The sequence below is a fragment of the Symphalangus syndactylus genome, chromosome 3 (genome assembly GCF_028878055.3).
Source record: "Symphalangus syndactylus isolate Jambi chromosome 3, NHGRI_mSymSyn1-v2.1_pri, whole genome shotgun sequence".
Lineage (NCBI taxonomy): Eukaryota > Metazoa > Chordata > Mammalia > Primates > Hylobatidae > Symphalangus > Symphalangus syndactylus.
The window spans coordinates 49,320,170-49,332,302 of NC_072425.2; the positions used below are offsets into that span (position 1 = coordinate 49,320,170).

Here is a 12,133-nt window from a genome sequence, read left to right on the forward strand (position 1 = left end):
TAGAATCTAAAGTTATATTAAATTAAATAATAGATATTTCATTATTTGGGTATTTTCCAATAAAACTATACTATAGGAAAACATTATTTCAAAAAAGTGTGTCCTTTTTAAAAAGGCGAACAATTTTTTTCTAATTCAAACCTTATATAAATGTTATATATAAAACAAGGTAAAAGGAGCCAGGAAATAAGAGAGATGTAATGAAAGTTATAAAAATAAAGAGTTTTTTTTTTGTAAGAAAGCTTAAAGAGAAATAATTTTACATGAGAAAGAATCTTGTATGGTAAATTTAGTCCTAAAATAAAATGACTGGTTGTTTAACAAACAGGGATGTTCAGGACAAACCAGAAAGTCCAAGCATGTCATGAATAGTCTGTGTAAGTCACAATAAGAGGATTTATTTTAAAAAAACCCAAAACTTTTATATGATCAAATTGTCTATTAATTAAAGGGAAATTGTAGTGGTCTTTCTAGAGATGGGGCTTGATGTAAAAAAACCCACTTATACACTAAACAATTGGTTAGAACAATGAATTTTTTTTTTTTTCAGACAGAGTCTCCCTCTGTTGCTAGGCTGGAGTGCAGTGGCACAATCTCAGCTCACTGCAACCTCCACCTCCCGGGTTCAAGCAATTCTCCTGCCTCAGCCTCCCTAGTAGCTGGGACTACAGGCATGCACCACCATGCCTGGCAAATTTTTTGTATTTTTAGTAGAGAGGGGTTTCACCATGCTGGCCAGGCTGGTCTCAAACTCCTGACCTCATGATCTGCCTGTGTTGGCCTCCCAAAGCACTGGGATTACAGGTGTGAACCACTGCACCCAGCCTAGAGATGTTAATTTTTTTTTAACCTGAAGTTCAACTTTTATTGCACCTTGCCATTTTCGGTTTTCTCTCCTCTTTTAAAGGTTGAGATATAGTAACACTCTCCAACTCATCTTTCAGGTAATATAAGTTTTTTTTTTCCTCAAGTTCTTTGTTGTGGCCTGATGCTAACAATGTTTTCTTAAAGGTGTAAGGGAAATGTTTTCTTCCAACATAATATTCTGTGCAGTGCAGAAGCTCTTCTCTTTTGCCTTTTAGGAACTGGGCTAACAGATTTCATGGTTTATTGAAACAATTCCTATGCCATTATTATTAAGTTTTTGGTTTCCTTAGAAAAAAAACTGAGATTAAAATATATTTTTTAATTAAGGTTATTACATCCTTGTATCTTTCTGTATGGGCTTTTAAAGTCCTTTTGACACTGAGTTACAGGGCTTTCAGTCCTGGGTCTAAGAAGACACTAAATCCTGCTAAATCTAAAATACAGCAATTAAAGCCTCATCTTCAAGCCTCGTAGAAAATGTCAATCAAAATAAACTGCATTCCTGAGACACAGGGCCAGAAATTAAAGCTATTCAACAACTCAACGTTCAGGGACTATTGCAGAAGATGTGGGTGTGTGGGATTGTAAGGGCCAATTTTGAGAGATAAAATAAGTTCAGTTTTTCTATAAATTAACCATTAATGTTAAAGGCACACTGATGCAAGACCATCAATATGGACCCCTCTGTTAGATTAACAAGGTTTTCTTGAAGCATTAACCGCCTCCTTAATAAAGGTTATGAAGGTTATTAAAGGCTATGTAAGTTATATCTTATGGTCAAGATAAGATAAAAATCGTATAGATTGTTCATAAAATTTTGAAAAAAATTTAATTGACTTCATGCTGTTTTATTAGGATAGGACTTATTGTTTGAAAAATTAAGTCCCCTCTCTCAAAGAATGAAGGTTTTCACCTTTTTTGGAAATTCTTGAGTTATCACTTTAGTCAAATGAATGACTTATTTTACAGTGACATGCGATATCAAGTGTTTTAAAACTTTGATATTTGACAAACTTTCCAAAATCAAATGATAAATTATGTCTTTTTCTGACCTGATTAATCCTTTAAGATATTAGGTTCCCTAAAGTCCAAAAATGACATAATTTGGCTTATTGGTATAAAAATTATACAGAAAACATTGTCAAATGTGAAATAGTGTTTGGTTTTCTTTGGGCTGTATTTGTATAATTATGTTATTGGTATGTGTTCCAAAATTATGGGAAATGCCTATGATTCTGATGTGACTTAGTGTACATTATCAGTAATAATTATAATTAAGTTAAATTATTATGTGCCACAGAGGTAACAAATTTCCTTGTCAACTGTGTCTTTGACTATGGCTGCCCTAAAACGTTTTGTCATCCACAGACAATTGTCTTGTTTTGGTCCTCTTTAGAAGGTGGCTTTATAATCAGCTATAAAACTCTAACAGGTGCTCTTGAATATAAGTTTCTGATAACTTTGGAAATTGTGACATCAGAATAGGAGAAAAACTTTTGGGATTCATGGAGAACTGAAATGTTTATGAATATCAAGCAGAACAGAAATTAACCACATGGACTGAACTAATAAAAGACTAAAGTAATCTTTTTGACTTTTTGCTTAAAACGTTTCTTATCCTTTGTTTTGTTTCTTTAGAGTCAAAGAAACTTTTTTTGAGCTATTAACAGTTTTTTTTTTTTTTTTGAGACGGAGTCTTGCTCTGTCACCCAGGCTGGAGTGCAGTGGCGCAATCTCGGCTCACTGCAAGCTCCACCTCCCAGGTTCACGCCATTCTCCTGCCTCAGCCTCTCCGAGTAGTTGGGACTACAGGCGCCCACCACCACGCCCGGCTAATTTTTTTTGTATTTTTAGTAGAGACGGGGTTTCACCGTGGTCTCGATCTCCTGACCTCGTGATCCGCCTGCCTCGGCCTCCCAAAGTGCTGGGATTACAAGCGTGAGCCACCGCGCCCGGCCGAGCTATTAACAGTTTTTAACAATTTAATACACTTCTGTGAACAAAATTTGAACATATTTGTTTCTCTCTACCTGATTTCTCCGGAATTTGGAAACCATTTGTGAATATTCTTAACTTATGGCAATCCAGTTATTTGCATAAGTGCAATAAGAATATGTCTTCATTTATAACACACAATTTGAGAAACTGGTTATTTTACCAAGACTTTGACTGGAATGATGTGCTTTCCTTTAAGGAATCAGACTTGACTTATGGAGCCAATAAAAGCCCCTTGGTAAAACAGACCTCATACCTTGTCTACACAGTCCCTGTACAGGGTTCCTGACCTGTGGTAAGTAAAGAATGTAACTTTCTGACAGGCCCAGGAGCCCCAAGTTTATCTTGGAACCTCAGGAATAGACAAATTCACCCAACTCATAGGTATTTGATGGTACAAATCCATGGCTGGGCTGGGCTTTAAAAAAGTCTTATCTCAGATTCCTTCTATGGAACAAATTTCCATCAAAGGCAATTTAAAAGCCTATGTAAACAAACAATTATTCTCGCTGCACTGTATACAAATTTTCAGTTCAAGTGTAATAAAGCAAATCAGTCTTACCATGATTTGGCTGTAGTAAAAATGGGAAACTGGAGAGAGAAAAATTCTGTTTCAAAAACTATAGTACACCTGTTGTTACATTCGAGTCTTGCCTAATGTTTTCCAGTTTTTATTATTTTCTACAGTTTGGGCTGAATTCTAATTTTTTAATTTTTCTTGGCTATAAGTCTTCAAAATAATGTTTTCATTTTTTTCCTTCTTTTCCCCCCCATTTTTCCTAATTTGGAGTCACTGTTGTAAAGCCCTGCAAACTGAAGCTAGACAACTTAAGCTTCAGAAGAAAATAACAGCAACCTATTTACCTACATAATCCACTTTCATACCTACCTACTGATGTATGGACTTCAGAATCATATGGCCTATACCAATTTTCCAAGATTGTGCTTTCATTTGTTGTTGTTTTGCTCCCTTCCTCTCCCTATTTTCTCTTCATAAAATGTAAGATTTCACAACCTGTTAAAAATGAACTTTCCTAATAACTTGGGACCTACCCATCTAGGAATAAACCATGCTAGCCATGAGAGATCAGACAAAAATGAGACCAGAACCTCATTTTCTTCTAAAATTCTTTCTCCAAAATATTTTTTAAAAAGAAAAGGGGGGAAATATGAAAGGAAAATAAATCTGGGGGCCCCAAAATCACTAAGGTAAAGGGAAAAGTCTAGCTGGGAACTGCTTAAGGTAAACTTGCCTCCCATTCTATTCAAAGTCACCCCTCTGCTCACTGAAGTAAATGCATATCTGATTGCCTCCTTTGGAGAGGGTCATCAGAAACTCAAAAGAATGCACCCATTTGTCTCTTATCTACCTATGACCTGGAAGCCCCCTCCCCACTTCGAGTTTCCCACCTTTGCTTTGAGTTGTCCTGCCTTTTCTGGACTGAAACAATATTTATCTTACATATGTTGATTGATGCCTCATATCTCCCTAAAATGTATAAAACCAAACTGTGCTCTGATCACCTTGGGCATATGTCATCAGGACCTCCTGAGCCTGTTATGGGTGTGTGTCCTCAACCTTGGCAAAATAAACTTTCCAAATTAACTGAGACCTGTCTCAGATATTTGGGGTTTGCCATTATAAAGTCCAGAGTTAGGCAAGCCAGGTAACTCTCATGATTATTGGGAACCCAGGGTCTTCCTTCTCCTTTTTTCTTTTTTCTTTCTTTCTTTTTTTTTCCTTTTTTTAGACAGAGTTTCACTCTTGTTGCCCACGCTGGAGCACAATGGAGTGATCTCCACTCACAGCAACCTCCGTCCCCCAGGTTCACGTGATTCTTCTGCCTCAGCCTCCCAAGTACCTGGGATTACAGGCATGAGCCACCATGCCCAGCTAATTTTATATTTTTTTTAGTAGAGACAGGGTTACTCCATGGTAGTCAGGCTGGTCTCACACTTCTGACCTCAGATGATCCACCCGCTTCAGCCTCCCAAAGTGCTGGAATTACAGGCGTGAGCCACCGTACCCAGCCCTCCTTTTTTTTTTTTTTTTTTTTTTTTGCTCTGCCATCCTCATTCCATGACTATCATCCTTGAGAGTTGTTTATAGTCCAAGATGACGGGAACTTAAGCCCTTCTGCCCTTATACTAAGTAGGAAGCAGGAGAGAGGGGAAAAGGACTAAATTATCTCCTGGCCTCCTGTCTTTCCACCTTTTCTCTCTCACTGGCTACAGCTGAGTTGCTGGCCGCCCCTAGTCGGAATGGAGTCTGGGGAAGGTGGTCCTTTTTATTGGGCATATTGCCATGCTAAGTAAAAGCAGTGTTCTGATATTAACAAGGGGAGGAAGTGGTAAAATGAGATGAATAAAAACAACGTAATGAGTTTTTCATGAGATAAAACTTATTCAATTTAAAAGACTGTTGAGACTTTTTCCCTTCATCTTGTCTTAAAGTTAAAAATACATTTCTTAAAAAATGAAATTATAATTATGGCAGACTTTTTTCTTCTAAGGTCTTTATCTGACCAAATAAAAAGTTGTTAACTCTGTTAACCTCTAATATTATTGACATTTTACTGGCCCCCTCCCCCGCCAAATCCAAAACCTAGAGAACTCCTGCTTTCTCTCAACTCTAAAATACTTAGATCTGTGTCTTTCACACAGCGTGTAGACTTTGTGCTTTATGCTTTGTAGTGATTGGGTTGAGAACATGCTTCTCCTAAATACAGCACATTGACATTTGAAAACATGGCAGAAGCTGGAAAGTCACTCTCACCTTCCCTCCTCTCCTTTCTCCTGATGCAGGTCATAAAACCTTGGAATGATTTTCTGAACTTCCCCTGAAGCAGGTCCTAAGATCCTCATGTAAGAAGTGCTGCCTATATCCACAGTACCTATCTCCACAGGAAAGGTACTTTCTTATCTCTGAAGACTGACGGGTTACAGAGAAAAATCTGAACAAATAAGCCTTGCTAAATTCTCCGCAGTTTATTCCCATCTTTCTTCAACTGTATCTCCCCACAACTGTCCACTCTTCGTGAAACCTGGCATAGAAACACACAAGTTTAACAGCTGCTCTGGGTTTTCCTTTCCTTAGGAAGGTTCCTATGTCATGGGAAAGTTACATGCAACATCTATGCTTTGTTCTTGTTAATCTTTTATTATGGAGGCCTCAGCCATGAACCTAGGATGGGTATGGAAAAGCTATTTTTCATTCCCTATAGTAATCTAACATTAGGTATCTATTGATTAATTTATCAAATAGGCTCAGCCAAAGTGCGAATGCCCAGTGACACAATGAAGAGCTGCCACCTCCAGGTTCTTAGTCAGGGCTTGATTTGCAGTGAGGGAGAAACTCACTGAAGTCAGCATAGGTAAAGTGGTGACTGTTGCAAGGATATGGGGGAATCTTGTGGACAACTAAGAACAGAAAAAATACATAGTCAGTTTACCTTAAAATTAGGCTTAAAAATAAAATATAAGGAATGGAAGCTCCCCTCTCTTTCATAGAATAACTAACAGCCTTTCAACGTCATTTTGCTTTTCTCTGCCAGCCAACTTTCTTTGCTACTTATATATTTTTCTTCCCCCAGTAACTCCAGTTGGTATGAGGGCTTTAGCTCATGTTATATAGAGGTGTTACAGTCTCTCAGTGTTGTAATTCCAAATTCCCCAGCAATAGTTTGATTGGTGCAGCTAGGGTCAGTCTATCATCTCTGGTTCAATTAGCTGTGACTAGTAATGGAGGCTCTAGTACAAACATGTCCTCCTAGGTGCATTCTTTCAGCAGAGCCTAGGGAATGAGCATATTGGGGGCGGGGTAGAAGTGGCAGCTTCCATGCAGCATTTATAATACATTTCCCTTTTTCCATGAATTTCCATCTCCTGCAGCCATCCCTTCCTTGATCTTTTCCCCTTCAGGGTGGCAGATCAAAGCCCTTCACTATTATCTGCTCCGTTTCTTAAAGTGTTTCTGGCACAAAAAATATTCTCCTTGTTCTCTTCTCTAATTCAACTTACATTTCCTCGGTTGGAATGTTTTAATGGGAAAGTAATGTGGTGATTAGAGTGCAGAAGCCTCTGGGATCACCTCACCCTATTTTCAAGTCACCAGCCTGGGCCAGGGGCAAGAACATTATAAGTAAGAGGCCACTGTAAATGGAGTTGAAGCCAGGTTCCACCCTCCACTAGAAGAGATGGCTCTGTGCATGAGTTTCTGTATCTGTGAAAGTGGAATATTACCACCGTGGATTACATAAGATCACTGTGAGAATCAAAGGGAATAACCCAGGCCAAGGAGTTAGCCCAGTGCCTGAAACTTCAACACGCATTATTCACAACTGAGGTACAAGAGGCAAATATCAAAGCCATGGACAAGACAGTGTTAAGGGCGTGATGGCACGTGCCTGTAATCCCAGCTACTCGCGAGGCTGAAGCATGAGAATCGCTTGAACCAGTGAGGCAAAGGTTGCAGTGAGCTGAGCTGAGACCATGCTCCTGCACTCCAGCCTGGGCGACTGAGTGAGACTCTGTCTCAAAAAAAAAAAAAAAAAAAAAGAAAGATAAAGAAAAGATAATGTTAAATGTTGGGGTGCCAAATAAGGGCTGGAAACCAGGTGGGTGGTGTCTGAACTAATTCTGGAAGTAGGAGTCTTGGTACAATGGCTTCCACAACGTGGATTCTAAGACAGTTGATTCTATTTGCTGAACTTTGAAGGAAGGTTTGATAATGTCAGGAACTTTGCAGCACTCAGCCAATTGAGTTGTTTTCCTCTAGAATGTAAAGATTTAATGTAAACAATGTAATAATTTTCACCTGAATAGGCCATTTTTTCATTTTGCCACATTATTTGTGATTGGGTTCTATACTACAACCAAAACTGTGTTCCAGAGTAACATATACCTGGGCCTGGTGGCCCACGCCTGTAATTCCAGCATTTTGGTGCCACTGAGGTGGTTGGATTGCTTGAGTGCAGAAGGTCGAGGCTGCAGTGAGCTGTGTTTGCAACACTTCACTTCAACCTGGGTGAGAGTGAGATGCAGTCTCAAAACAAACAAATCAAAACCACACACACACACACACACACACTCCCACACACAAACAAAAACTGGATCACCCATAATCAATTTTATGTTTTAATTAAAAAGAGGGTTTGTATTGAAATATCTGTTTCTCTGGAAACTTTCTGGGCATTTTACAAAGTGAACATCTCATTATTGCTTCAAATATTATTAAGATAGTTCCATGTATATGAATGCCAGGCAAAATGAATCCCTATAAATATAAGTTTGGATCTTTATGCTATATATGCTTCCCATTTAGGTCTAATTTAGGCCTAAACATGGTGTCATTTCATTTACTGCAAAGTTGGATGAGCCTAGCAATTCTTTATTAACCACTGAACTAAAAAGACAGAAAACTGGGATATGGCAAGACATCAATCATTAACAAACACTAAAAATGATTTTTCAGCAAATATGTAAAAGGATGTGGGTACCAAAATAGATAGTTTCTTTAAAGAAATACATACTTTAATTGCTTTCTTTGCTGGTAAATGCAGAACTTAAACATTAACTCACTCTCGATTTGTTACCACAGGGGTGACTTTCTCATGGTCAAGGTGCCACGATGAGTGCCCCTCAGGCATGTATTTCCCTACCCAGGACTTGCTTTTGATTTATCCACATCACACTATGCACACATCAAAAACACACTGACCTCTCCGCCGTAAAACAGAACGAAATCATGTCCTTTGCAGCAACATGGATGGAGCTGGAGGCCATTATCCTAAGTGAACAAACTCAGAAACAGAAAATCAAATACTGCATGTTCTCATAAGTGGGAGCTAAACAATAGGTATACATGTACATAAGAATGGGAATAACAAGACACTGGGGACTCCAAAAAGGGAGAGGGTGGGAAGGGGGTGAGGGCTGAAAAATTACCTATTGGGTACATTGTTCAACGTTTGGGGGACAGGTACACCAGAAGCCCAATCCCCACCATTACACAATATACCTATGTAATAAACAAGCACATGTACCCCCTGAATCTAAAATTAAAAAACAATCAAAAAGCACCGACTTCCTTAACTGGCAGGGAATAGTTTCAAGAATGGATTTAAACACCGAATTCCTTAATGTAGTTGCAGATTCTGCCAGTTTTGTCTCAACCTCTAGATCGGTTCCTTTTTTTAACTACCTTTAATTCTTAAACAGATTGTTGCTATTGCTATGCTATATACTTACTGTATCACTTATAAATGTATAACCTCTGCAAATTAGTCTCTGAAAGTATTCATTGGTAAAACAGGTATTTCTTCACTATAGGAATAGTTAGACATGTTTAAATACTTGAGAGCTATTTTTATTACAAGCACACACAGCTTTGTGGTGTTTTTTTTGTTGAGACAGAGTCTTGCTCTGTTGCCCAGGCTGGAGGGCAGTAGTGCGATCTTGGCTTACTGCAACCTTCGCCTCCTGGGGTCAAGCAATTCTCCTGCCTCAGCCTCCTAAGTAGCTGGGAGTACACACTAATTTTTGTATTTTTAGTAGGTTTTTGCCATGTTGGCCAGGCTGGTCTCAAACTCTTGACCTCAGGTGATCCACCCGCCTCGGCCTCCCAAAGTGCTGGGATTAGAGGTGTGAGCCACCGCACCCTGCCTGCAGTGTGTTTTTGAACGTATATGTGAAGTTGTAGCTTTTTTTTTTTTTTTTTGAGACGGAGTCTCCCTCTGTCGCCAGGCTGGAGTGCAGTGGCGCGATCTCGGGCTCACTGCAACCTCTGACTCCCTGGTTCAAGCTATTCTCCTGCTTCAGCCTCCAGAGTAGCTGAGATTACAGGCGCCCACCACCGCGCCCGGCTAAATGTTTTGTATTTTTAGTAGAGACGGCGTTTCACCATGTTGGCCAGGATGGTTTCTGCGATCCACCCGCCTTGGCCTTCCAAAGTGCTGGGATTACAGGCGTGAGCCACAGCGCCCGACCTAAGCTGTCGTTTTATGATTACGATTTATGGTTATGAGGCATTGATTTAAGACATTTTAAAGCTTAATTCGTCAGATTCCAGAAGATAAAAAATTCACCAAGACAAGCTAATGCCATTGTCATAAATGGGAGTTTGGAGAAAATTCTATTACTATTTGTTTGGGTGGTTTATGTACAGCGCTGAACTGATTTGAACCCCGACCAAATACTGTATGGAACTGATGTACGGTCGGGGAAATCATTAACTGAAGATGCCTTTTTTGTTGCTATTGTTAACGCAGTTAGAAAATCTTATTTTAGAGGTTTTACTCTGTTGACAAAGCCTCAACTTCTCTTCAAAAGAACTACTTTCCATTTTACCTCCCCTACATTTTGAACAGAATATGGAAGAAGCCAGCGCCCCTGCTCCCGCCGGGGCTTCCGCGCGAGACCAGGAACACTGGAGCAGTATCGACTCCGCTCGCCTAGAGCCCGCCCCAGCCGGGCCCATTTCCGTCAGAGCCCTGGCCGCGCCCTCCCCGCCCCACGGACCCGAGATTCGTCGGAATTTTCCCGCGACGCCCCGGGAGCGCGCGGGGCCGCTAGCCAGGCCCCAGAATGCACTGCTGACACGTGCGCGTGCGCGCGCGCACGCGGCTCCACTGCCGAGCGACCGCGGGAAAATTCCAAAAAAACTCAAAACAAAAAGCCAATACGAGGCAAAGCCAAATTTTCAAGCCACAGATCCCGGGCGGTGGCTTCCTTTCCGCCACTGCCCAAACTGCTGAAGCAGCTCCCGCGAGGACCACCCGGTAAGCGGCAAGCCGCAGAACGCAGCGAGGGCGGAGGCTTCCCTCTGGGGTCTGGCGGACACGTCAGCAGTGAGAGCGGGAGGAGGAGGCGAGGGGCAAGAGGGAAGGCTCGCGAGAGTGGGTGGGCGCGGCGCGCCTCGCGGTGGGCGAGAGGGGTTCCCGCCGGCGCAGGGCTAAGGCTAAGGCTGAGGCGGGAGGCGGGAGGTGAGGGGTGGGAGGTGGCGGGCTGTGCCAGCCCGCGGGGCTGGGCCGGGGCGGGGCAAGCCGGGGCGGGAGCCGGCGCTGGGGTCGCGCGGAAGGGAGCCCCCGGAGAGGCGGGAGCCGGGAGTTGGCGTTTTGGTTCTTTTTGTTCATTGAGCGCAGGCAGCTATGTCTTCTTCAAAGGAGAGGGGCAAAGGTGAATTTCTCTGCCTCGGACCCGTGGGAGCCGTGAAAATCTCGCCCCTTTGAGCCGGTCGCCCTCTACAGCTGGCCTCGTCCTCCCCGCCCCTCACACCCCTGCCCCCAAGCCCGAGTCGCCGGGGCGCCAGGAGGGGCGAGGTCCAATTAGAGGAGCCCGGGGCGCGGCTGTTACCCCTTCTGCCCTCCGCCTTTCATTCCCGGAGGGAGGCGGGTTCGCAGAGGCCAGTGTCTTCCCTCCACTCTTTTTGTGGACGCCAGGCCACGTCGTCTTCAAAGCCCGTGAGAGATTTTTCAGGTGCTGTTTGTTGGTTTGCTCTTTTAAATTTTTTAGGTGGGTGCGTTTACAACTACGAACCCTCTATGATCTTATGTGTCCATCGCACCGAATGGGGGAAAAGACTTGGAGTTTTATAACATGGGAAATTGGGTACCAGAATCTTAAGGGAAGAGACCAAGGAGTTTTCTAGCAAAGTCCTGTATGTGCCTGGACTTTTATTCTAATCTGAAACTTGGAAAACTCCTGGGCATCTGATTTTATTCTAACCTGTGCCCTATTTAATGCATCTAAACTGTGATGTGATTTGACTTAGCATTTATCAAATGAGCAGAGCACTTTTGGGCCACCCAACTTCAGCTCTTTGTGGCTGTCACTCACTGTCAGTGATATGCCCTCAGACAGATCGTTTTCTCCTTACTGCCCTCAAGGGTTATTACAAACGATGGAATTCCTACCATGTGTTGAGATCATTCATTACATAAGCTTAGATAGAAAACATGTTCATTGCGGCTTTATACATTAAACTTAAATTGATGTTTCAATGTAATGTGCTATACCAGAGTCACCTGGAAATAAGCACTCATATACATTATTCATATGCAAGAAAGGCTGCATCAAAAAAGAACTTGTTTTCCTAGCTATATCAGAGGTCTTTTTCACCAACCCACTACCCCCAGTAAAAGATCCTGCTTCTTGAGAATTGGACTAATTATACTTTGTATATTATACATTCGAATTTATTTTTGCTTTATTCGGTCATATTTTCTCTTGATTTCTCGAAAAACATTTACCAAGGCATCAGAAAAGAAAAGCA

At 41.6% G+C, this 12,133-nt stretch overlaps 2 protein-coding genes across 9 annotated transcripts in view; both read left to right on the forward strand.

Moving 5' to 3' along the window:
- LOC129478490 (uncharacterized) overlaps window positions 1-5,688 on the forward strand; it is a 28,994-nt gene extending 23,306 nt beyond the window's left edge. Inside the window, exon 3 of the mRNA XM_055270058.1 lies at window positions 5,668-5,688. Within this exon, the coding sequence (XP_055126033.1) occupies window positions 5,668-5,674 (7 nt within the window). The 3' untranslated portion in view covers window positions 5,675-5,688. The remainder of the gene's footprint in view (window positions 1-5,667) is intronic.
- A 4,658-nt stretch (window positions 5,689-10,346) lies between these two features.
- FANCC (FA complementation group C) overlaps window positions 10,347-12,133 on the forward strand; it is a 226,300-nt gene continuing 224,513 nt past the window's right edge. For 2 of the 8 annotated variants that reach the window (XR_008656597.2, XM_063636219.1), the window contains exon 1: window positions 10,398-10,640. The gene's annotated coding sequence lies outside the window, so the exon portion shown is untranslated. Of the gene's footprint in view, window positions 10,641-10,918; window positions 11,338-12,133 lie in introns of those variants that run through there. The other 6 variants (XM_055271847.2, XM_063636220.1, XM_055271845.2 and 3 more) reach the window with 5 other exon arrangements.